The sequence below is a fragment of the Tetrahymena thermophila genome (assembly GCF_000189635.1).
Source record: "Tetrahymena thermophila SB210 genomic scaffold scf_8254564, whole genome shotgun sequence".
Lineage (NCBI taxonomy): Eukaryota > Ciliophora > Oligohymenophorea > Hymenostomatida > Tetrahymenidae > Tetrahymena > Tetrahymena thermophila.
The window spans coordinates 556230-582713 of NW_002476335.1; the positions used below are offsets into that span (position 1 = coordinate 556230).

At 22.3% G+C, this 26484-nt stretch overlaps 9 protein-coding genes across 9 annotated transcripts; 4 read left to right on the top strand and 5 right to left on the bottom strand. All coding sequences in view use genetic code 6, as the record gives it.

Annotated features, from left to right (window-relative positions):
* Positions 1-58: 58 nt before the first annotated feature.
* Positions 59-2282, bottom strand: TTHERM_00219300 (PX-SNX8-Mvp1p-like protein; the record flags this gene model as incomplete). The annotated part of the gene is made up of 11 exons (XM_001020602.3): positions 59-190; positions 249-332; positions 392-571; positions 631-702; positions 761-952; positions 1015-1092; positions 1147-1224; positions 1361-1501; positions 1638-1832; positions 1905-1970; positions 2124-2282. 11 exons carry the CDS (start codon positions 2280-2282, stop codon positions 59-61), a joined length of 1377 nt encoding a protein of 458 aa, XP_001020602.2.
* Positions 2283-2950: 668 nt separating this feature from the next.
* On the top strand, positions 2951-4132 carry TTHERM_00219310 (hypothetical protein; the record flags this gene model as incomplete). Its single annotated transcript, XM_001020603.1, has 2 exons — positions 2951-3458; positions 3519-4132. The coding sequence occupies 2 exons, from the start codon at positions 2951-2953 to the stop codon at positions 4130-4132; spliced, it is 1122 nt and encodes a 373-aa protein (XP_001020603.1).
* A 284-nt stretch (positions 4133-4416) lies between these two features.
* TTHERM_00219320 (hypothetical protein) lies at positions 4417-5542 on the bottom strand (the record flags this gene model as incomplete). The annotated part of the gene is made up of 3 exons (XM_001020604.3): positions 4417-5006; positions 5072-5232; positions 5283-5542. 3 exons carry the CDS (start codon positions 5540-5542, stop codon positions 4417-4419), a joined length of 1011 nt encoding a protein of 336 aa, XP_001020604.1.
* Positions 5543-6164: 622 nt separating this feature from the next.
* On the top strand, positions 6165-8594 carry TTHERM_00219330 (leishmanolysin peptidase; the record flags this gene model as incomplete). The annotated part of the gene is made up of 12 exons (XM_001020605.3): positions 6165-6188; positions 6247-6279; positions 6353-6799; positions 6926-7219; positions 7267-7357; positions 7410-7553; positions 7615-7772; positions 7822-7977; positions 8035-8115; positions 8168-8239; positions 8298-8422; positions 8468-8594. The coding sequence occupies 12 exons, from the start codon at positions 6165-6167 to the stop codon at positions 8592-8594; spliced, it is 1752 nt and encodes a 583-aa protein (XP_001020605.3).
* A 1074-nt stretch (positions 8595-9668) lies between these two features.
* Positions 9669-11966, top strand: TTHERM_00219350 (EF hand protein; the record flags this gene model as incomplete). Its single annotated transcript, XM_001020607.3, has 10 exons — positions 9669-9931; positions 10037-10109; positions 10188-10272; positions 10365-10467; positions 10532-10622; positions 10681-11286; positions 11396-11476; positions 11541-11663; positions 11724-11837; positions 11898-11966. Exons 1-10 carry the CDS (start codon positions 9840-9842, stop codon positions 11964-11966), a joined length of 1437 nt encoding a protein of 478 aa, XP_001020607.3. The 5' UTR covers positions 9669-9839.
* A 119-nt stretch (positions 11967-12085) lies between these two features.
* Positions 12086-12948, bottom strand: TTHERM_00219360 (frataxin-like domain protein). Its single transcript, XM_001020608.2, has 4 exons — positions 12778-12948; positions 12597-12713; positions 12413-12526; positions 12086-12347 (listed from the first exon to the last, which is right to left on the bottom strand). Exons 1-4 carry the CDS (start codon positions 12912-12914, stop codon positions 12221-12223), a joined length of 495 nt encoding a protein of 164 aa, XP_001020608.2. The 5' UTR covers positions 12915-12948; the 3' UTR covers positions 12086-12220.
* Positions 12949-14586: 1638 nt separating this feature from the next.
* TTHERM_00219370 (adaptin amine-terminal region family protein) lies at positions 14587-18502 on the top strand (the record flags this gene model as incomplete). The annotated part of the gene is made up of 12 exons (XM_001020609.2): positions 14587-15161; positions 15498-15568; positions 15671-15740; positions 15794-15939; positions 16006-16312; positions 16377-16646; positions 16711-16860; positions 16919-17113; positions 17173-17623; positions 17678-18037; positions 18105-18276; positions 18339-18502. 12 exons carry the CDS (start codon positions 14587-14589, stop codon positions 18500-18502), a joined length of 2931 nt encoding a protein of 976 aa, XP_001020609.2.
* Positions 18503-19597: 1095 nt separating this feature from the next.
* On the bottom strand, positions 19598-23338 carry TTHERM_00219380 (hypothetical protein; the record flags this gene model as incomplete). Its single annotated transcript, XM_001020610.2, has 1 exon — positions 19598-23338. The coding sequence occupies exon 1, from the start codon at positions 23222-23224 to the stop codon at positions 19598-19600; it is 3627 nt and encodes a 1208-aa protein (XP_001020610.1). The 5' UTR covers positions 23225-23338.
* Positions 23339-24624: 1286 nt separating this feature from the next.
* TTHERM_00219390 (transmembrane protein, putative) lies at positions 24625-26076 on the bottom strand (the record flags this gene model as incomplete). The annotated part of the gene is made up of 3 exons (XM_001020611.2): positions 24625-25316; positions 25385-25709; positions 25801-26076. The coding sequence occupies 3 exons, from the start codon at positions 26074-26076 to the stop codon at positions 24625-24627; spliced, it is 1293 nt and encodes a 430-aa protein (XP_001020611.2).
* Between the last annotated feature and the right edge of the window lie 408 nt (positions 26077-26484).

Consider the following 26484-nt stretch of genomic DNA (forward strand, 5'->3'; position numbering starts at 1 on the left):
ATTTAATAGACTTTCTGTATTGCTAATTATAATATTTAACTTTGCTAAAACTTTACAATCAGTAATTTTTTAATAATCTTGTAGAACTATCATTTACTTGGCTCCAGTATTACATCAAATCCATACTATTGCAGATTTCTGAGTCAGCAACACATTAGAGGACTCTGTGGAATGTCATACGTTTTTCTTTCTAAATTATTAAAAAAATAAATATTTAATTGATAATGAGAATAAAAAATATTAATTACTCTGAATCTATCGATTTCTACCATACCAATAATTTTGGTTACTATTTCTATTAAGTTATCTAAATTCTTCAACTCAACTTTGAACTTTTTTCAAAATAAATTTAGATTAGAATTTAGCTAAAAAAAAATATTTGTTTGTTTACTTAATCGATTTTAGTTTCTAATTTCTTTTTTTATTCTTCGCTGCTGGAAAAAATTGCTTTGACTGTTTTCTTACCAGAAATAAGCTTATTTAAATCTTCTTCATCATCCTTTAAATCCTTTTAAACACTACTTCTTTTCTTTTCTAACTATTCTTTTTCTTTAATTGACTCTTCGAATGCCTATTTTAGTAATTAGAATTTAACTTTAGAAACTAAAATGTATTTTTTTAAATATTTACTTCAGCATCTCTGAGTTCATACTTAACCATATCATACAAGTATTAGAAGGAGTTTTTATCTTTACTGTTTTTCTGATAAAATAAATAATAAAAATTAATAATGCTTTGATATTAATCATTTTTTAATTACAAATTTCTCATTAAATTCATGTAAGCCAACATTAGCTTCGTTGGAGAAAATCAAAGCAAAGTTATCATTTGAAACGTATTCAGAAATGAGACATTTTTCATAATCAGGAAGAATTTCTTCATTAAACTAAGCAAAATTTTTATTTAATTCCTTTCTCAATTCAGTGAGGGTCTTTAATTAATCCTTGTAATTCTATTATTAAATAAAATCAGTTATAAATAAATATTAATTAATTATTTATCTATTAATTTTACCTTTAATCCTCCAATAGCTCTCTTTAAAAAGCCAGTCCATGAATTAATTTTAATATCTAAATCAGATTACAATGGTTGCTAATATTTTTTCAATATAATTTTTGATAAATGAATTATTTTAAAGTGAATTACTTCGCATATTTCAGGGAAAGTGAGTTAATACTTGTCAATAATGTCTGAAGTTGTGACTTTTTTGAGGGTAGAGAGATGCTAATTATATTTTAGTAAAAATTAATAATTTTTCAATATTTTATTATTTATGAGCCAAAGTATTTCATCATTAATTCTTTTACATTTATTCGATTGTTTTTCACTGTAATTTATAATATTTTAATTAATTAATTACCTTAGATACATCAGAATCTTTAGAGCGCAAGAATTATTGGAATTCTTCTGAGTAGAATAAATGTTTAAGTCTGGCCATCTAATTACAGAAACTGTTCAAGAAACGGGCTCTGTTTTCAACAACGTTTTGGCTTGTAGAATTCTTTCAAAATTATATAAAAATTTTTTCAAAATTCATTTTATGATTAAGTAATAGTATTTATGATAAGAATAAATTGTTTTTATTTAATATTTCTAATTTTTTATGCCAAAATGCTTTTTTATAATATTTTAAGTACTATTTCTTTAGCTGGAATAGAAGGAATAAAGCAGCCAGGCCATCTAGCAACAAGAACTTCCTTTAGGGTGTAAAATTCATTGAATCTACGGTATACATCAAATTAACCAATCTTATCAGTACCTTTAATATTGTAAACAGTGTGCTTGCTTAAAGTAGTTTCTTTAGTAACAGGTTCACCAACTGAAATTTAAATCTATTTGTTTTATATTATCAAGGATATTGATTACAGATTTTGCCTTTTTTATATATATAATTTTTTTTTTACCTCATTGTTATCATCCAAAATGAAAGGATTGAAAATTCTCTAAGAATCATCTGGTCTTTGAACATTCTAAATGTATTTTATAAATTTTTTAATCATTTTTTATGTCAAAATTTCCAAAATAGTTAAAATTTTTCATCTTTTTAATTGCAGAAATGAAAAAATAATGATAATTATAATGAAGAAAAAGCGTATAATAGTTTTTAAAGGAATGTTTATTACATTATAATCGAAATTTTAATTTTGTTATTGATTTTATTAATCTGTTTATTGATTCTATTAGTAATCTTATTAGCCATAGTTCTATTAATAAGTATTATCGTAATAGTTGCTTTGATATTGATCTTGATATTGGTTGTTGTTGTTATCGTCTTGGTACATTTTTATTTTTCTAATTCTAGCTATTTATTTACCTTTTGTAAGATTTTTTATTATTTTTTAAATTACTTATATAATTTTGATAAAATTTCTTTAATGATATTGTTTAATTTTAATAACCTCTTATTTATATATATGATTCTTCCTGTATCTAATATAAACTATATCAATTTTCACCAAATCTTCATACTTCCTAATCAGATGATTATAATTGCTTGATTAACTTTGTTTTTGTGTGATATTTGTTAAATATCAAGCTTCCCTATTTTTTATTTAGAAATTGCTTCCTGTCTGCCTGTCTGTCAAAAGTTATTATTGAAAGCGTATCAAAAATAAAAGAAATCTTTTTTATTTTTAAAATTGCCTTGATATTATAATAAATTACAAAGTATTTTCTTATGATTTCTTAAAAACTATTAAATCAAAAATTTGCTGATAATAGTTTATCGTACTAACAAAAACAAAAGTAGCACTATTTACATTAAATATATTTTATTATCTATTTATAAAAAAATAAATAAATTTATTTTACTAATTTTATAAAAAATGAAGTCGTGATTTTTTACTTAAAGATTATTTTTCTTTTTAATCATTTATTGCTAATATTAGTCTTATTCTATCTCTTAAATAATTAATTTATAGAATTTAATTTTTATGTACAATTATAAAAAATGAGTTAAAGCAGTGAAAATAATTCCTCTTATCTATTTACTTCTGTTTCTAATAAATCTATAAAGAAGAGAAGTAAAAAATAATTTAGCAAACAGAGAACTCATAAAATTTTATGCTAAACAATTCCTATTTGGAAAAATCTAAGTACTGTAGGAAATATAATTTATTTTGGAGGATATTTAATAGATTTAGACTATTTAAAAGATGATTCATTATTTACACTGACAGAGAGAGCTCGGGCTATTAAGGATAGGGACGGAATTTAACAAATAGTAGTTCATAAGCAAAATAGAACACTTTAAATTTATTCTAGATCAGATATAAATCAGCTAGATGATTTTAAATAAAAAAAAGACACTCAAAATGTTTAATATGTTGTTGATTTACTCAAATCTAAGAATGATCAAAATTTATATTAGCTTTCTTAGCTAATTCTACTTTTTCATAACAAACTTAAAGAGCATTATAATCACGAAGTATTTAACTATGAAGTTAATAAAAAAATGAGTAAGTATATTTGAGCCTTAAAATTAAAAAAGGAAGTTTATTCATTTTCTTTTATTAAAGTTGATCCTGAGACAAATTATCGAAGCTATTAATAAAAAAGGTAGGAGTTTATTGATTTTATAAACGAAAAATTGTGTCAAGAGAAAGAGTCATTCTATTCTTATTCAGTTTTAGGCAAAAATCCTGAGAGTTTCGAATACTAAGGAGCTTTTTTTGGTATTAGCGAGGGATTACTAGCACTACTAGGAACTAGCTTAGAGAGTGCTCCTTAGATTTATTTAAGATTGGGTATCGTTGATTTTATGAACAGAAAATCGAGATTTGATTCGCTTTTAGCAAGCATGAAAACATTTATAGAAAGGAAAGTTTAAAATTCATTTTAGATAAATATTTAGACTTATGATTTTATCAGTATACCTGCTACTAAAATAACAACAAGAATATGCTAAGATGAAAACTGTCCTTATGAATTCTAAGCATTTATTCAAACTTATGAAATAGAAAGCTCTCATCTTTTAAGAGTTATTGAAGAAAGAAAAGAAATTTTACATAACCCACTAGCTAATATAAATAATCTTGATGATTATGATTTTATATATGAGCTTCAGAAAGAAATCTTTTTAGAAAAATTTTATAAAAATTAGAAATAAATTGAAGTTTCTGATTATCGATGAATATTTTGTATCAAAAAAATATTTACAATTCAAATTAATAAAATTTTAACATAAAATTTATAATTTTAATCATTTAAATAGTTTTTTATTAATGTCATCCATCCATCAATAAATTATATGATTATTAAATTTTCTTTTTTTAGTAGGCAACGGAGATGAAATTATATCATCCTTTTCGTTATCTGGTTCTACCTTCTTGACATTTTATACTTTGGTAGAGCGATTAATGATCTTATTTATTTTTCTTTTTGTCTTGACTATTTTTTAGATCCAAATTAAATAACTCATATGTCATAAGTGTTTAATTAAGTTGATATAAAATTACCTTAAAATTTTTAAAAGATAGTTTCTTTTTTAATTGATGAGATAGAAAGATTTTGTCTGTTTTTTGAGAGTCTAGTTATAAGCATAATTGCTTTAAAATTTACATTCTATTGCTTCTTAGATTGGATCTTTTCTATGAATTTTTTATTTACGTCTAACTGTTCCTATGAAGCAAGGTCTAGAAGTGCTTGTTCTGTCAAAGATAGATCTACTATAAATAAATTAGAAGTTAGGCATTACAAGTATGCAAAGTAAATGTCTTCAAAGCTATTGAGGTCTATTAAATTGGTTATTTCATTCACATTCAGTAATTTACTACTTCTTATGTCAAGCTCTTTATTAAACTTCTTTCTTGATTTTTCAGAAAAAATTGTATATTTTATTATGAGAGACTTATTTTGATTCTTTGATATCTCCTTGCAAAGATCTTATCCATGCAAATTTTAAATTTTAGAATTAGATTCTTTGAGTATTCTCTCGAAAAAGGTATCTTTTTCTAAATTACGATATATATGCTCAAATTAATCTTTTGCTAATTTATCGTAAATAACTAGATATTATAATTAAAATTATTCATAAAATTAAAGTTTCAATATTTTATATTATTATTATTACGAAAATTGCCATAAAAGTCAAGAATAGAAATAGATTTTTTTGATCTATTAAGATGTCTAGAAATATTGTTTAGCTGATCAATAAATATATCCTTGTTTTAATTGTGCTCAAAGTCCTTGATGAGTTAAGTTTCAACTTCCATTTTTAGTAAAGTTTACTGCCTATTTTAAAACATTTTTAAGTGATGACTTAATAAAACTATTTTTTTTACTAGTTTATTTGTTTTTCTTGGTACTTTAAAAATTTATCAATTTCTTTAAAGAGCTCAAGGTAGAGAGGAGTTATTTCCATTTTTGAGGATAACTTTTATCTAATGACTTAAAAAGTTGACTTAGCATTTTCGATATCATTAATAGTATATTGAATTTCTAAATTTTTGTTAACTTGCTTTAATTCTGAGAGTCTTTCAAGGATTTCTCTTTCATCAAATAAGTTTTCTTTTATTTAATCAATAATAAAACAAGTGTCCATCTTTTCTTTTTTCGGATTTTGAATTTTTTTAAATTAAATATTATAAAATTTGATTGAAAACTATTGATTTTTAATATAAATCAATAGAGTGATTTGAACTTACTAACTAAATCATAATTTTTTTAATTAATTAACTATTATTTATCTCTTAGCTAGCTACTACTATAATTCATTCAAAAATATTAATAATGAGAATCATTTAAGTTATGCAACATATTTATTTTTGATATTATCCTAATTAATTGCTAGAATAGTTTTAAGGTTATATATAATTGATTTTATGTTTCCTTTTACAAATTATTTTCTTTGAAAAATTTATTAAGAATAATATTTTAAAATATTATAAATTTCAAACGAAATTTTATATTAAAAAAAATTAAATAATAATACTTTCTTTTAATAATTTAATAGAAAAAAATTATTTTAAATTAAAAATATTTTGAAAGTTATTTAAAATTATTAATCTTTTTTTTGAAAAGTTTCAATTAAGCTATTTATTTGTTTATAATAACATTTTATCTTATATTTTAGCGTAATTAAATAATTAGATATATTCAGTACTCTCATTATTACATAAAGCAATAAGTTAATAGTATTTTTTAAACTTTGAGATAATATATAAATGTCAGAAACTTAATCTATGAAAGTAAATTTTAAAATGTTCAGTGCAACTCTGTATTACTTATCTTTTTATAATTAAAAAGCTCCCTCAAATCCATCAAAAAAATTAAACTATTGTAAATTATTTTAATGCTTTTTTATTTTTAGCAAATTATTTTGATTATAATTTAATTTTAAAATAAAACTCAGAGCTTCTAGGTTTAGATTGTGAATGATTCAAATGATAATTCTGTTAACTAGAATCAAAAGCAACTAAATATGTCTAAATCTCTAACGTCTCCTTTCAAGATACCTACTGACGAGGAGATATTTTAATTTTATGAGATAGAGAAGCAAAAAAAGAATGAAAGTAGAAATCAAATTATCAATAGCAAAATTTGGGAAAAGAAAACATTTAGCTAAAAAAGATCTTTAAAGCATTTCAAGGACATCTAACCAGAAACTTTAGATAATTATAGGGGCAAAAACTGCTTTAAGGATAACTAAAAAAAACTGATACAAGAAGCATTAAATGTAGCTAAGGAACGATAAAATTAAGATAAAGGTAATTTTAAGAATGAAAGTTTAAACGAAATTCTAAACTAGCGCAAAGAAATGTTTTTAGTTACAATGTCTCATGATATTATAGCTAATGAGGTAATTTTTTTCAAAATAATTTTGTAAAGATTTAGTAAAATAAATTTAAATGAATGAAAATGATGATATTAGTTAGATGTGAATTTATCGTTTTAATTTAATATAACTTTCATAACAAATAAAAAGATTAATAGAATAAAAAAGTTATCAGAAGACAGAGAATAAGCTTTAATCAGTAGTGAAAAAATGTTGAAATAAGATTATGAAAATTTTTAGAAGTACTTAGACTAAAATAAACAACAAAGAATAGATGCTGAATAAAGAGCTGAAGCTCTTAATAAGTAAAGAAGGCAAAAGGAAGTTATGATAAAAGAAATTAATTTAAAACTCACTACTATAAGAGCAGAAAAATCAAGAAATGAAGAAATACTTGCAGGTTACAAGGAGCACAAAGAATTTTTAGATAAGTTAGCTCCTAAGGTATATTTTTTATTATAATAAGCCAATTATAAATTATTTATAAATAGGATTGGGAAGAAGAAAAGTAAAGAAAAAAAATTTAGTTAGTAGATAAATTAAAGTTAGAATTTATAGAGAAGCAACAAGACAGTTTGAACGGTAAGCTGCTTTTTATATTTAAAATTTCTTTATTTAATACAAATTTCATTAGAAAGAAATAATAAAGGAAGTAAATAGAAGAAAGATAGTGGTTTCTCATAAACAAATACTTTGGAGAAAAAATAATTGTAGATTTAAAAAATAGAAAATTAATTTTATTCCTTAGTAGAAAAAGATGAGCTATCAGATTTAGAAGGTAATTTTCAATTTACTCAAATAAATTAATAAATAGATAAATAAATAAACACTTTAATTAGATTTTGAAGATAATTATCCTATGTACTTCTAAAACCCACAGCAATTATAAGACGTTTTTAATTCATTGGAGGAAAAAAACCTCTTTTTAATTTAGATGAAGCAAGAAGACGAATAGAATCTTGAAGAATTAAAGCATAAATTCAAGCAAGAGAAATAAGTAAGTATACAAATAACAAATATTCAGATATTTTATGTATTTTTTTAAGCTACTAAATGCAAAAGCTAGGAATTTATAAATTTAAAAAGACCTGCTCAAAAAATAAGTTGAAGAAATTTCAACCGGTATGAAAAGCATAAAGCAAAAGACCGAAGACTTATAGAATAAGAGTGAGGATAAATACGAAAAGCTATTCAGAGCTTTAGTAATTTTATAATTAAAATTTTAGTATATCAAAGTTAAATATTTACTTTAAAATAAGATTGTTGATTTATATAATACTTTTAAAGAAGAAATAAATCTACATGATCCAGAATCTTAGTCAACTCTATTTCTTTTATCAGTAATTTTTATCTTAAAAATATTTATAAATAGTAATTAAAAAAAATATTTAGCAAATAGAAATCCTGTTTGAAAAATAATTTAAAGAAATTAAACTGTGTCCAATTAAATTAGTAGAAGAAAAGGTATTTTTAATTCAAAATTTAATTTGATTATATTATCTTTATTTAAATTACTTTAAAGAGAAAAAAAGCTGAGAAAGATAGAAAATAATCATAAAGAGATGCACAAAATAAGAAAAAAGAAGATGAAGTTCTACGTAGAAATGAAAAAAACAGGATAAAAATGGAATAGCCTTCAAAGAAGAAGTAAGATATTGATTTAAATATTTATATTCATGAAAATTTTTAAAGAATTGGTAGAATAGACATGATAAGAAGTGCTCCCTTCATTAAAATAGTAAATAAGGAATAAACAACATAAGATAACTAAGAAGACGAAGATATGAAGTATTTCAGAGAAGATTATAGATTATTTTGATTAAAAATAGAGCAATTAAGTAAATTTAATTTCTTTAAATAAATAATCTTAAATGTTTTATATTATGTCAAATGTTAATAAATTTATATAAACATTAACTCATCACCAATAAATTATTTATTTATTGTTTAATTAAATAAATAAACTAAAAATTATTTTTACTATTTTTAAAAAGGATAACAAATATATTTATTTAATTAAATATTAACTACTAAAATTAATATTTTTTTATTTGTGAAAAAAAAATGTCAAAATTTTATTTTTTAAATGATATCATTTATTTTTTTAAATTGTATTCAATCTAAAATTATTCAAAAATAAATTATTTTAATTATTTGCTTGTAATAAATATTTTAAAATATCTTTTTAATTAATTCATGATTCATTTTTTATTGATGTAAAAGCTTTTAAGAAGTTAGTTTGTAGCTATTATAACATCACTCAAATATAATCTCTTGATTCAAATTTGATATAAAAGCTAACAAATTAATTACTAAAATGAATTTTTTAATAAAGCTGAGTTTAATATTTTAAAAATAAGTTCTGATTTAATTAAAAATTATGGAAAAGTGAAAATAAATAAGTTTTTAAAATTTTCTACTTTTCAGTCAAAAATAATTCATTAATATTAGCAAGTTAAAAATTATTTTTATTTTTTTATTTCCTTATAAATGAAGTAGAAATCATATTTAAAATACAATAATAAATTTATTAGAAACTTTTCCTTGAAAAAAAGAAAATCTTATTATGTAAACAAATATTTTTGAGTTATAATTAAATAAACTAAACAACCTTATGCTTATATGTATATAATAGTTTAATTTATTAATAAAAAAATAAATGTGATTTATTTAAATTATATTTTAATTTTATAAAAATAATTTCTTTCACATTTATATAAAATAAAAATAAATTTGAAATAAAGATTCTACTATCAATCAATAAAGATATTTGCTATTTTGTGATAAAGAATTTTTAATTCATAAAAATTTTAACAATATCTTGGATTTAATATATGATTTTTAAAATGTACTTATTTAATTATTAGTTAAAGGATAACTAATATTTTAATTATAAAGTTTGATTCATTAAATAATAAATCAGTTATCTAATTGGAACAACCAAACATATTCAGATTAAAAATTATATTCAAAATTTTATAAATTATTACTATAAATAATAATTCAAGCAGATAAAAACAATTTTGTTAGATTATTTTATTCTTTCACAAGCTAGTTTTACAAAATGAATCAAGGATAAGGAAGCATTCCATAAAAATATCGCCACTAAGTTCGTATAGGAAACTGGAGCGAAGAGTGGGAATTAGAAAAAATAAGGTATTGATCATTTTTCATTTAAAAAAATCTATATTAGATAATAGATTAAATATTATGTTTAACATGAGCTGCTTCTTTAATTCATTTACATATAAAAATGGTTAGATTCAAAGATTATTTAGCTACATAAACTAAAACATCAATTGCATAATAAAAGATCGAAGCTGGTCATCAAAAAGTATACTTTAAATTTAATTAACATTAATAATTATTCTATTTGCTTAAATGATTAAAAAAAACATATTAATTATATTAGGCTTCTCTCACTTATTCAAGAGATGGTTACATTCATTTTGGAGATAGAATTATGCTTTATAATGATAAGACAAGAGGTTATTTAGGTAAAATGTTTGCCATTTCTTTTGAAATTATTATTAATTTTATTGAAAACAATTTAGAGTACATAAATTAAATGTAAAATTAAAAAAAATAGTTTGTGATATTTGGGAAAAATATAACTAAATAGATGAAAGCTATCCTGTGTCTACAACTGGAAAGACCTTCCCATGTGCACGCTCTATTTTCTTAATACAACCGTAACTATAAGATTTATTTTAAATATTATCTGTTTCGTTAACCAATTCATTAATTTAACATTAGTTGCCCTGAAGATTACAATCCTAGATAAAACATCTTGTGCTATGGATAGAAATTTAAGATTGTTGTCAATCCTAGAATGTTTAGAAAACCAGTAAAAATTTTATTTAATTTTTAGGTAAAGGATTAAATTTAATTTTAAAATGAACTAGCTCTACTTATCTAGCTAGCCTGCTGATCCTTAAAGAAGTAAAAAAAACTCAAGACAATAAGATTCATTCCTTTCTTCCAAGGATAATTTTGATTCTGTTTGGGTTGTTGAGCATATTGACCCTTAAATTAGATTTGAAATGAATAAATAACCTGTTAGAGCAAATGATCCTATAATCTTAAAACACTTCTAAACAAATTAGTACTTAGCAAGTGATGAGTAGTAAGTGAAGAACACTTATGGAATTGAAAACGAAGTTTTTGCTCTTTAATATTAAACATATAACAAAACATAAAATTTAATTGCTGAAAAGATGGGAAGAACTACAATTGATATTCCTATGAGAAACTAGCATTCTTAAAACACTTGGTGTCTTGTTACAGCTGATGATCCAATCTTAGAATTTGATGAGAGTGTTCTTGATCGTATAGAAACTCCTAAAGACATAGTTTAAAAGTTACGCTATTAAATATCTGCAAGAGGATTCTTCAGTTTAAGAGGTCTTGATTTTATTTTTAGAGATATGGACTAATAAAAAACAGGTTAACTTGAATATGACGATTTCCGTTGGGGTTTAAGAAACTTTGGAATACAATCAACACCAGAAGTAAGCAGGATAATTCTTTAAAAAATATTTCTTAGAAAAAAATTAGAAAATAGCTTTTTAGTTCAAAGAAATAAACTGAAAATTGAATATTATTTTTTATAATAAATAGGAAGTTAAATTATTAATGGAAGCTTATGATAAAAATCTTAATGGATATGTTGATTATCAAGAATTTATTTCATCTCTGAGAGTAAAAAATAAATTTTATTTTAATTCTTTAATTAATATTTATTTGCAAAAATATCATTTTAAAGGGAAGCTTATCTGACAGAAGAAGTGATTTAGTTTCAAAAGCTTTTGAAAAAATATAGCAATAGTATGGAGTAGTAAATTTAGAAACTATTGGTAAGGCTTACAAAGCACACAAATACACAGATGTAATTAAAAAAGTTAGAAGACAAGCAATTTAAAAAAATTATTAACTTTTTCAATAAAAGGTTGTAAGAGGTCAAAAATCTGCAAAGTAACATTTCGATGAATTCATAAAGGAATGGTAGATAAAAGATTTATTGAAACCAATTTCAAAATTAGAATTTATCCTTTTCTATCAAGTAAGATCAATTTTGAATTAAAAGATTAAACTTAAATATAAATAATAATATTTTAAAAAGGATGTCAGTGCACTCATTGATAGAGAAGAATAGTTTGATTCTTTAATTAAATAAACTTGGGAATTGTGATGAACTATTATCGAAGTGATGTGCTAATTGTCCAAATATAAATGATTGCAAATTAATTATATCATACTATTATGCCTTAAATGAATGATTCTTTTTAAAATTTGAAAATGAATTAAAAATATATTATAAATTTTTGTTTAAACAAACTGACTGTTTTCATTTTATTCTTTATAAATAATTAGTTTTAACAATTTAAAATAAATTTAATACTAAAATATCTTAACTAATTTATTTTTGTGAACTTTCTTATCAATTCAAAGCTAAAGATATCCCTTACAATATTTGCTGATTTCTCTTGTTAGATGTTCTATTAAGAAATGCTCATCTTTATTAGATTTCCACATTTCAGTATTTTTATCATAGTAATACTTAAACAAGCCGCTATATTTGTTAGTAATTTTTTACTTATTAAGACAAATATAAAATATATATGATTATTTATTTACCTTATTGGGCTAAATAAATAAATTTATCTTTGGTTGAAATCAGTGTATACTTGATAAACTCCTACTTCTTTAATATCAATTTAAAGCTTATAGTCTTCATCGTCATTTTCGTTGCTTTAAAAAAAAATATTTTTCATAAATATATCCAAATTGCAATTACGTTTTGTTAAAAATAATTGTTTACAATCTATCTATGTTATTGATTTTTTCTTCATATTGTCTTAAATCTTAGAATGCCTTTTCTAATCTGTATAATAATAAATTGGCTTCACCTTAAAAGTCTTCTTTTTCTATGAAAGGTCTAAGTAGTTAGATTATCATTTTAATATTAGTTCTTAATTTTTTTAAGTTTTAATTTTTGTTACATAGGTTTCTCTTGAATTTTAGGCTTAGATTTCAACCTATCTACATTTTAAAGTAGGTTGTACTATGGCTTATGAATAAGATGAGTTTTTTTTACTATTTTTACAAGATTTAAAACTCTTTTTGTTAAACTTAGCATTTTAGTTACTTTTAAAAACAAAAAATTGAATGAATGAAATTAACAAATTAATATTAATTTTTGAAATCTGATTAATATCTTTACATCATTAAAAAGAAATCTATCAATAATTTCTAGAAATATTGTTATAAATAGAACTTTAAAAATTAATCATAATAATAAATTTTAAATATACACTAAAATGGCTAAGCAAAATTAATAAAATTATTTTATTATTTAAATAAGTTATTTTGTTAAAATATTTGAATTTTATTTGATAAAAATTAGTCTGCTAGTATTAAAAAAACAATCTTGCATATTTAAACTGATGAAAAAGGATTAACAAATAATAAATAAATTCTGTTAATAAGTAAGTTTTTTAATTTTTAAATTAATTAATTTTAAATTTTGTTGTATCAGTTTTTTAAGATTAATTATATTTTAGTTATCAACCATGAAAAATTCAACCTTTATTAAAGTTTTAAAGACCTATTTATTAGAATAAAAATTTATAATATGATTATCTATCTAATAACCACTTAGAACGACAAATAAATTTTTTTTATATAAATTAAATAACTTTAAAAATATAAAAATTAGAATACTTTTTATAATTATAAGTAATATCTTTATTTAAAAATCATCAGTTTTTAAAAAATTAACCTTCTTTAAATATTTAAATATATATTCATATTTATTAGAATTAATATTTAAATCTTTAAAAGCAAACAAATAATTATTTAAAAAAAATAAAATTTATCTTTTAATAATTCTAACTAAAAATAAATTAAATATTTTTGTTTTGGTATTCTTAGATTAATTATTTTATAGTCATCAATCTTTATTTATTCAACCATAATTTATACTTTAAAACTTATTTATTAGAATTAAAATTTAAAATATCAAAAACAAATAAGCTCTAAAATGAATAATAAAAATTTACGTTTTGAAATTTTCCAACAAAAAAAATACCTCAGTGTTTAAAAATTTAATTCGAAAATTGTTAATTTAAAATTATTTTTATAATTTAAATATTAATTACTACAGTTATAATATGAAATTTCATATTTTTTTTGTTGAAGCTATGAATATAATTGAAGAAACACGTTTTATTTATACAATTTCAAAATGTTAAAATCTATCAAAGCAAAATTTAAGAGGAGCTGAATACTCTTTTTATTGAATTCCGTTCTGCAATGTTTTTGAATTATAAATAAATTTGATAGCACGTTTGAGTCTGATAATCTAAACTACTTAAAAAAAATAATAAAGTTAGATGAAGGGATTTTATACAAACAATACTTTAATGATTGATTGATTGAATAGAGAAGAAATCAAAGAGAATTTATTAAAAGGGAAATAAAATAAAATAAAAAATTCAATAAAAATATTAAATTTGAAAGAATTTCCAATATAATTAACATTAATTGTATAAGATAAGTCTTAACTTGCTAAAGAACGAATCTTATTAATCAAATTAAAAACAAGAAAAAGAAAATCAAAAAATAAAGCAGCAACAACAATTTAACAAAAAATTTGTTAATTAAAAAACAAAGAGACTTAATTTTCAAAAGAATAAGGTGGTGAAAGAATCTTTTCGCATTGAAAAGACAAAAAAAGGAGAAAGTAAAGTAGAAAAAAAGATATAAAAAGGAAATAGGTGAATAAATAAAACAACAAAGAATAAGGAAAAATGGCGCAATATTTCTAATCATCAAACAAAAGAGGAGAATTATTCGAATTGACAGAAGATTTAAACTCTAATTCCTATGAAAAAAAGAAAGAGGCTGTCAAGAAGGTTATAGCCCATATGACTATCGGAAAAGATGTTTCCCCTCTCTTTTAGCCAGTTATTAAATGCTTAGAATTCCCCTAATTAGAATTGAAGAAGCTCGTATATTTATACATCATTAACTACTCTAAAACAAAGCCTGACGATGCCATTATGGTTGTGAGTTAATTTGATAAGGATATTAAAAATAAGCAAAATCCTATTCTTAGAGCTCTTGCAGTGCGTACCATGGGTTGTGTAAGAGTACCAAGCATCAACTAATATTTAGCTGAACCTTTAAAAGAAGCTCTTGTAGATCCCGAGCCTTATGTTCGTATGACTGCAGCACTTTGCATTCCCAAAGTTTATGAGGTTTCACCTGACATTATTGAAAATCATAATCTTATTTAATCCTTGTAAAATATGCTTACAAATGAAGCAAATGCAAAAGTTTTAGCTAATGTTCTTATAGCTTTAAACGAAATGTCATATTACAGGTAATTGTTTCTTTATTTTAATAGCTACAAAGAGTTTTTTTCTTTTTTGAAAAAGCACAGACATAAAAATTTATAAATTTAAAATAAACTATCAAAAGGATTTATTAATATATCTAAAGAAAAACGTTCTTCTTTTAAATAAATAATTCATGCAAGAAAAATAAATAATAAGATAGATAGATAGAAATATATATAGATATGCGAAACATACATCTAAAAATTTAAAATAAAATTTAAATTATCACTTTTTAAAAATATAATAAAAATGTATTTAAACTTAAATCTTCTAGCTACTAATTATTGATAATATAAACTAACTTATTTTTTTAAAATTAGAGGAAAGAATTTAATAACAATCACATAAAAAGTATTACAAAAAATGCTAACAGCTGTCAATGAATGTCATGGTAAATAGATATTTTTATGAGCTTCCTTCATTACATATTAAATATTTAGATTTGCTTATTAGTTATTTCGAAATATTAATTTTATGATGTCTTAAATAAAAGAATGGGGTCAAGTTGTTGTTATGGACTACTTAGTTAACTACATTCCAGAGAACTCTAAAGAAGCTGAAATGTAAAATACATTTTTTATATACTAAAATTATATATCTGTTAAAAATCTCATAGGATCGTTGAAAGAGTTCTTCCTAGATTGTCTCTTATTAATCCTGCTGTAGTATTTAGTGCAATTAAAGTAGTAATCAAGTTTATGGATTATATTACATCAGTTGACATTGTTAAAAACTTGAGTGCTAAAATATCTCAAAATTTAAGTAATCTTTTTTATTATTAATAATCTGAAATGTGTTTTATAATTTTCATCTATTAATATTATAAAGTTTCTTTAATATCATGGCAATAACCTTAAATTTAATACGTTGTTTTAAAATGTGTTCCTCATATTCTTCAAAAGAGACCTGGAATTATGGAAAAGAACATCAAGGTCTTCTTTTGCAATATTAATGAGCCATATTATATTAAGAATGAGAAGCTTGACATCTTAGCAAAAATTTGTGATAATAAGAACTACGAATCAGTGTTAAATGAAATCAAAGAATACGTTAATGAACCAGATCCAGATTTCGTTAGACGTTCTATTAGCTCTTTAAGCACTATAGCAATTAAATTCGAAAGAGCAGTTGATAAGTATGAATTTCATTTATTTAACCTATTCATGATTGGAATATTTTTAACAATAAACAAAAAATAGGACAATTGAAATTTTAGTAGAATAAATGAAATAAATTAGAGAAACTTACAGAACCACTGAACCTTATGTTTAGGAAATTATTATTGCAATGTAAAAAATATATAGAAAATATCCAAGTAAAATTAAGCATGAAAAAAGCTTGGAAGTTCTAATTAATATTGTTGATTTGGCCACCGAAGAACAAGCTAAAGCAGCTGCATCTTGGATTATCGGTGAATATGCTGAGTTCATTCCTAAAGTTGTTGAGCTTATAAATACCAGAATTTCAGAGTAACTAACAATAAATAATTAGCATTTTGATCAATTTTTACAATAATATTTTCAATTAAATAAGATTTTTACAAGAACAAAGAGGTGTTTAGTTAGAAATTTTAACAGCTGCTATTAAGATTTTATTGAAGTACCCTGATGAAGGATAACACTTCATCTAAAATCTTCTTGAATAAGCTTCATATAAGACTGAAAACCCTGATGTCCGTGATAGGTAATAAAAAAATTCCAAAGAAAATGATAAAAATCCTTAATTTTAAATTAAATTTTAGAGCTTTTATTTACTGGAGAATGTTGTCAATTGATACTGAAAAAGTTAAGGACACTGTTATTTGCAAAATGCCCTCTATCCAAGAAGACAATTATTCAAATGATACTGAATTTACAGACAAAATGATTGACAGTTTGGGTTTAATTTGTGCTGTTTACAGTAAGACTGTTGATGAAATGTTCCCTCGTCGTAGAAGGTGATTAAAATTTATCAAATCTAATTAATATATATTTAAAAGTTAAAATTAAAATAAAGAGTACCAACTAAAGATGCTAACGCTTCTCAAAACCAAAAGTCTCCTGAAAAATCTAAGATAGAAGATAAAAAGGATGATTCTAAAGTTGAAAAAGCTGATGTAGTAGTTGAAGATAAAAAAGAAAAGGTTACTTAACCATAAACTTAGGTTGTAAATCCTCCTGCTCCCGTTCAACAACCTCAACCTGCTAACTTAAATCTTTTAGAATTATTGGATGATGCTCCAACTCCAGTATAGCCTGTTACCGTTCAAAAGTAACCTGAAGTTAAACCAGCTAACAATGTTGGAACTGATTTACTAGATATGCTTGATGACCACGTTGTTCCTGCATATTAGCCAACTTAAGCTGTAAGCAACTAACCTGTTGTATAAAATAACAATGACTTTGACTTATTTGATTCTCCCTCCAAACCCCAAGTCGCTCCCATATAATCCTAAATAAACTACATTGTATATTTTGTTTGAGTTGCTTTAAATTAAAATCTTATTTTAAATAAAAAAAAGAATGTAATTAATAGTACAACCCCAGGAAAAACTGGTAAATCTGGATTACAGCTTGATGCTTGCCTTGTTTATGAAAATAATTAAATTGTTTTGAAGCTTAGAATTAATAACAGATCTACTTTATTAATTAACGAATTTCTCTTATAAATTTCTCCTAATTACTTTGGTTTGAAAATAAACGAATAACCTGTAGTCAACATTTACTAAAATGCAACTGTTGAAGTTCAAACCACTCTCTCATTCACAGGCAAATAGGATCCAACTAAATTACCTCCTAATCCTTATTAATTAATGATGGCTGTAAGAAATCAAATTGATACTTTCTTCTTTGATCTCCCTGCTAACATAGTGCATTTGTTGGTAACTAAATTTTATAAATTTTTTTAATCAATGAATTTATTTATTTCTTGTTACTAAAAACTAACAGAGTCTTGATGGAAGAGTAACCCAAGATGATTTTAAAACTATATGGAAATCTATACCTGATACTACACATAGAGAGCAAAGTGTAGCTTTTATTTAGCCCCAATATTTCTAGATAGAATCACTTAAATAGAAGCTTAATGATAATAGAATTTTCTACATTGCAGCTAAAAATAGTAAATAAATATTAATTAAACTTAATTTTTGTGAATTAAAATATTTATTATTTAAAAAATAGAAAATAGTTATTATAGTGCTAAAATAAATAATACTGTTGTCTTATTGGAAGTTATAGTTCCAAGTAATACTAATCCTCAAGGAGCTACTGTTGGAGCACGTAGTTAAGATTAAAACGTCTTGTAACCACTTATTAATGGAGTACTTGAAATTCTCTAAAAATGATTTTGATACTTAATGGCTTTTTTCAAAAGTATATTCTATATTTTGGATGTTTTATAAAGGAATTATTATCATCTTACTTGATAATAATTTATAATTTTTGTTAAATTTTCTTGTAACTAATTAAAAAATTTTTGATACATTTTAATTATTTTATATTTAAGATAAGTTTATTTACTTTTATTTATCAAACTTAATTTGTTTTTATTAATTGTAAAATTCTAATTTATTATATAGAATTGATAGATTTTGATAAATAAATTCTATGAAAATATTTATTCTACAAAATCGTCAAAAAAAATTTCTTATTATAAACATAAAAATAAGATAACTAATTAAAATTAAAAATAAATTCAAATAGGAAGAATGAAAATTTTAAGAATTCATTGATAAATAGTAATTTTAGTTTTATTAATTTTTTATTTTTTTAAATATATATTAATTATAAAATTTTAACTTATTACATTCAACCAATGTGTTTAATAAATAAATTCTATTGAAATAAATTTTAAGAATCTTTTAAAAAAAATATATTGCTTTTTATACGCAAAATATAAACAGTTTATAATAACAATAATTTCTCATTTAAAAATTATTTATTAATATTTGCTTGTTTATTAAAATTTTAGATTATTTAGTTTTTTTATTTTAGAGAAATTCTAATGACTAATTTTATTTTTAAAAATTCATCGTAAATGATTGATTAATAGTCATTTAAACTCTATTAATTATTTTAAACCCATAAATATTTGAAAAAAGTAAGAAAGAATTAAATTTTTTTAAAATAACAAATAAAAACAGAATGTATAGAGTATAGAATTTTGTGTAAATTTAAAAAGTAAATTAATTAGTTAATTAATTGAGTTCATAAGCTATAGTTTAGAAAGTACAGTTTAAGCTAAATTTGTAATTTTTAATTAATTATATTAAAAATGAAACTTTTATATTTTACTTGGCAAACTAATAAAAAGTGATTGATGATTAAGTATTTAAATTAAATGTTATAATATTCATACTCTGAACTAAAATAAAATGAATTCATTTTAACTTACTTATATATAATTTTTTTAATATATTTTTTAAAATAAATACACATTTTCAAATTTAAACTTCCATGCATAAGTATATGCTAAATGGTAAATTATAACTTATAGCTGTACATTTCTTTTTGATATTTATTTCATTAATTTCTTTAATCTAATTATTTTGAGATTGCTTCACATCTAATGAAATAGTCTCAATATTTTAATCTTTTTGGCTTGTAATAATTTAACTATTTTCAAGGGGCTTCTATTAATATGGATTATTGATATTTTCTTCTGGGAAAAATAAAATATCGTATGGATTTTTTTAGGGTAGCTACTTCATAAGATTCTAATAATCTTAGGCTTATTTACCTCTAAAATACATTTGCTTAGATAATTTTGGAAAAGGCTTATACCTCAGCATATCAAGCTAGAGAAGATTATCAACATTTTTCTTTTTGCAATGGAAAGGGTCAGTATAGTATTTTTGGAAAATGTTTCTATTTCTAACAACTAAATCGCCAACTAAATAATATAAATTATGTATTTATTTGTTAGTTGATTTCATGTATTCGATTAGTCTGTTTCTGAAATTTTCAGCAACTTTGTCACTATCTAATTCAATAACTTCTTTTGTGTTTTTGTTTTGTTACTTAACTTTGTTTATTTCTTTTAAGAAATTCCTTTTTCTATGATTAAGTAAGCCTTCTTCATATGCTTAGGCTGTAACATCTTATACATCTAGATTTAAAAAATATAAATTGTTTGAAAATGAACTAATTCGAGGATCTACAAAGGAAAGAGCAACTTCTAAAACTTTCTTTTGATTAGCCTATAAAAGATTAGGATTAATTCTTTATTTAAATAAAACAACTTTTGCTTTTCCAATAATCTTCTCTTCAAATTTAGGGATGAATTCTTATAATAATTAAAAATGTAGCTCTTTTTTTAGTTTGAAGCAATTTTAATTTTGAGCTGATTTAATAATATCATCTTTTTCAATTGACTATTCAATTTGAAATTAATCCTTAGCAAGGTAGGGCTCTGATTCTGTATTAATAACTCCACTCTTGCTTCTCATAGGTTAGTAAGATAAATTTCTTTTTTTATGGGTTGAATATGCTGGCGTTCTAAAGTTGTTTCTCTGAAATTAGCTTTGATTGAGATTTGCTTAAAAATTTGAAGGAACTGCATCAAATATTATTATTTTATTGACCTTGCTTTGAAGCTTATAATCAATTATAATTTACTGTAAATTAACACATTTATTGGAATAAATGCTATATGATTAAGGATTGTATGTGTAATAAGCACCATCAAAAGAAAAGCTTTACTTTATCATAAAGCTGACTAAGTCTCTGACTTTCTTACTGCAACTATTAAATAGCAAAAATATAAGGTAATGTTTAGACAGAGTTCTTAAAATTCTTTTTATTTCGTTTAACTTATTACTGTATATGTCTCCCTGATACCCACTATTCCCATTATTTAAATAGGTAGATCTAATATTATTTGAGCTATTTCCATTAAAATTTATCATACCACCAAAAATTCCATTCCCGTTGATCTGTCCTTAATTATCTTTTTTTTCCCAATACGATTCTGATGTAAAACCTCCAAAAAGTAGATTTTCTGCTTTTAAAATTAAAATATTTCTTTCATAATCTGTGTTGGCTATATCATCAATTACTTAAGATTTCCAGTATAAAGGTTTTATTTCTGCAGTATTTATTGTGGATAAGATTTGAGAGCAATGCTCATTCTGTTTTTAAATTTTCAGTAGTAGACTCGATTTTTGTAAACTTTAGTTTGTATCAGTATTTTTTGAATATGAATTGCTCTAACTATTCTCACTTTATAAATTTCCTTTTTCATTTTTGTCTACACTAGAAAAATTATTTGGTTTACTTTAACTTGATTAGCTTCTATTTGATTTTGATGATAATTAAATTTCATCTGAGCTAGCATCATCTTATTAACAGATAGATGCTTCTGGAGACCAATTAGATTAGGTATTAATAGTATTTCCTGTAAATTTTTCTGAATTTCTTTTAGCATGAGAAAATCTAATTTTTTTATTTTCATTTAATTGCATTGAGGAAGTGTTATTAGTCGAATTCTAGTTCGTGGCTGCAGCAGACTTGTTTTATCCTTTAGGAGGTCTTTATGCACTTAAAATTTATCTGTTATTTTGAATATACCTATTACTTCCTATCAATTTAGAGCTATTTTTATCTAATTAAGAAGAGTCCTAATAATTAAATTCATCTGCAGTGATCTAAGATTGTGGTGCTAATTAATATTTTTGTTTTAACTAGTTTTGATTTTGAGTAGTACTTTTTGGGTTATTAGAATCGTAGCAGTTGAATGAAGTATTATTTTTTTCGTTACTTTATTCTTCATCACTTTCTTAGTTTAAAAAATTTTGTTATTTGCTTTTTTATGAGTTGAAAATTTATTATATATAAAAATTGTTATTTCCATCTAATTAATAGTAGTTATTTTACTAAGGTGTTTATTGATTATAGCTGCTTCTCGTAGAAGATTATTATTTTTTTATTCTAAAAACGTTTATACTGTTAATTTTTGAAGGAGGAAGAGCAGCAGAAGGATTAACTAAATAATTATAAATAGTGTTTGTCGCCTGATTAGAATTCTAAAAAGATGACCCTGTCGTAGAATTTTCTTTATTAAGAAGTGGATTGTTATTTTTATGAGTTGTTGAAGAGCTACTATTAGCTGCACTATTTAATCCCGGTCTTTAATTCAGATTTACACCAAAAGGTATTCCTTTTTTGTCAATATTTTATTGTTAGCAAGAAGAACCTATTATATTCAATCTCTCTTCTGAATACACCTACTTGATAGAATTAATTAAATTTTGTTATAATTATTGATTTTATGCTTAATTAGATGTAATCGATTAAGGAGTAATAGATGATATTCCTATTTGATTATTCGTCGATATTAATAAAGGAGGCCTTCCATTAATATCGTTGCTTTTCATTATAAGTTTCTATTCTACTTCTTTATAGGCTGCTATAGTGTCCTTTATTGAAATATACTTTTCCCCTTTTTTACTACTTTTTGATTAACCTGCTTATTGAGCGCCATTCAATTTAGACTTTTTATTATCTGACTGTTAAAATCCATTTGTTGATATAGGAGTTGTACTTGAAGATTGAGAAGTACTCTAAGCAGAGTTGTTTTTTGAATTTAAATTTTATTTGATCAGCTTTGGCACATTATTGCAAGCTTCATTATTAATTTCATCAAGTTGTAATTATAAATTTTTTTAAACTATATTGTTATCGTTAAACTCATCTGTAATTTGATCGTTGTATTCTTTAGAATTTTGGCTATTTAAAACGTTTGAGGTGAAAAATCTTTTATTTGACTTTGAAGAATTCTAGCCTCCTATGTTTCCTCCAAAATATAAAAGGCCATCATTATTAGTTTATATTTATCCATTATAGTAGCCAGTCAGTTAACCGTTATTATTTTATGCAATATTACCCTTATGAGATTTTAGTCGTATTGAATTTCTTTAATTATTATCATTTATATCATTGTCATAATTATTCTCTTATTAAACTCTAAAAGAATCTCTTTTTTTTACATTTTTATTCTGTATTAGAGGAGTAGGAGGTTTAAATTTGTTGCCCGCCAAGCTTTTAGGGCGATTAATATTAGAAGACATGTATAATGATTAAAAAAGACTGACTGTTGATAAGTTCCTTTTTCTATTAATAGTAAAATTAAAAAAAGAAATTAACAAAAAATCTTTCTCTTTTGAAAAGTTTTTTTACACAAATTATTTGATTAGTTTAAACAATAAGATATTATGATCTCTTAGATGTAATGCTATACAATATCAAAATAAATGAAGCATACTTTCTATTTCAATTATCCAAAAAATCAAAAAAATCAAAATCAAAAACAATCCAATAACTGATTTTTTATAAATTTATGATTTAAAAAAGGAAAAAAAGAATCAATCATATATTAATATTTAGTACCATAAAGCCAAGGTCATCAATAATTAAATAAAGAGAATTTAAATATTAACGATATTTCAATCTTGTTTCAAAATTATTTTTATTTAAACTTTTTTTAAGTTGAACTTATAAAAACAAAAAACAAGTTTCTTTTAGAAAATAAAATTTTAATTTGATTAAAAGAAATCATTTTTTTTTAAATAATAACTTTTATATTTTTTAAATAATTTATAAAGTTATTTTAAGAAATATATTTCTTTCATTGAATATTTATTAACTTAATAATAGATAAAATATTTAAGATATAATTTATAAAGTTATTTTAAGAAATGTATTTCTTTGATTGAATATTTATTTACTTAACAATAGATAAAATCAAATGAAAATATTTTTTAACTGAATTAAACATAAAAAAAAATTGAACTATTTATTTATTATTAAATTATTAGTTGAAACATTTTAGATAATTTATAAAGATATTTTAAGAATAAATATATTTCTTTCATTGAATATTTATTAACTTAATAATAGATAAAATATTTAAGATATAATTTATAAAGTTATTTTAAGAAATGTATTTCTTTGATTGAATATTTATTTACTTAACAATAGATAAAATCAAATGAAAATATTTTTTAACTGAATTAAACATAAAAAAAATTGAACTATTTATTTATTATTAAATTATTAGTTGAAACATTTTAGATATAAATTATAAAGATATTTTAAGAATAAATATATTTCTTTCATTGAATATTTATTAAGTTAATTATGGTAAAACAAAATGAAAATATTTTTTAACTGAATTAAACATAAAAAAAATTGAATTATTTATTTATAATTAAATTATTAATTAAAACATTTTAGATATAATTTATTAAGCTATATAACTAAGCAAACTAATTTTTTGATTTCATATTTATTAAATTAATTACATGAATTCTTTAAACTGAAAATATTATTTAATTAAATTAAAAGAAACTTTTTATTGATTTATTTTAATTTATTTTTAAATTTTATTATAATTTTTTAAATTATATATATAGGCAAACAATTCTTTTACTTTCTTTGAATGCTTATTAAATTAATTATAAGATCAAATTCATTTTTTTTTGAATCTAAGTTAAGGAGAACCTGGTATAGCATCTTCTTCTTAAATTTTATGCAATTCTTCATTCTAGTAATAATTTATTGTATTATTGTTTTTAATAAAGCTATTATTTGTTTTTGGAAGACTGTTATTGGAAGTAAACTGCTTTGGTTAAAATTTATCAACAAAACTAAACTATTAATCTGAATTAAACGAAGTTTCGTTATATACATTAAATGAGTTATCTGAAGATTTTTTATCGTCGTAGATGCTACGATTATTCCCAGTATCTCTTCTTGAATCAACATTTCTTGAAAGCTTGTTAGCTATACTATTATCATCCAGGCTGCCATACTATGATTATTAACCAAGAGATTTACCAGATTGAGTATTTGCTGCACGTGAATTTAAGTTTTAGCTCTGTTATAAACTATTTTAAAAGAAGCTCTTTTAGTGGTAAGATTTTTAGAAGCCTGCTGAGAAAGAAGCTAAAGAATTAACAACAGACTTATCACTTTAAAATTCGCTTGTAATATTTTCGTTATTAGAATTATTTATGTCATTTATTAAATCTTTCTACTCAAGCATTTAATTCTCTTCAAGTTACTTCTTGAGCAACTTCTTTCTTAATTTCCTTTATCTGAAATAGCATATGATGATGCCTGATATAATAATTAGAATAACAAGCACTCCTATCAAAATTACTATATAAATTTAAAGTAAATAAATTTATTCGCTAATAACTGATATGCATGTAAATATAATAATTTACCTGATTTGCATGCATAATAATAAGAATACTCAAAATTAAAAGTCACTGTATATTCATAATAAAGTTAAATAAGGGGATAGTAGCTACCATTATTACATGGGTACTTCGTGTTATCAATAACAACTATCTATTTATCTAAATCACTTATATTAAAAGTTATGTTGTTTTTTCTAAGCATAATTTAATTGTTTGTAAAATTAAGAGGACTATTTTCCACACATGATCTTTAATTTTTTATATCTTTAACATTACTGTAATACATTTAAAAATCGCTTTCTTATTGAAAAATGAAGGTATCAAATCGAGAAGAGTCGTAAGGATAAAGCTATTTATTTTAAAATAAGAAATAGAAATATTATTGTTCATTATAGAAATTAAGTTTTTTATTGTGATATTTTGCTAACAAAAATAATTACTAATTATAGTTTAAGTTCACCATCTTATGACATTGTGTGAGATGAATCTGCATCCCAAAATTGGTCACTTGTAAATGATAATTTATTAAAGTAACCCATTTTTAATGGTACAACTTTTTAAAGATTTAGTTTCACAATACCCGAACAGGTATTCTATTTAATCATTATAAATCCAATTATTAAAACTAAGATAAACCTCATTTATAACTAGCTCTTTTCTTTTATTAAAGTTTAAACAAATGTATCTTTATACACAAGAATGTATATTTTTTACATTAAATTTCAATAATTTTCTTTTCCCAATTAAAAGATGATCATTTATACTTTTACCAGAGAATTTATTTCTTGTTGTTGCTTATATAAATTATATATTACTAGGTAAGTAAATAGAAAGAGTATTATATAAACAAATGGCATATAAAAAGTTTTAATTATTATTTTATTTTTTAATCAAATATTTATAAATTTTGTACTTTTAAACATCACATATAACATTATTATGTTTAATCATATTATAAAATCCTCACTAAATAATAATTGCCATATAATTATTTCTTAAACTATGAAATATTTAGATATAAACTATTAGCAGCTAAGCTCCAAATATATATAAAATATGTAATCTAAAAGTTTTAGTATGAATGTGAAAATAAAAGCAGCATAAATTAGTTATTAAAAGTACAG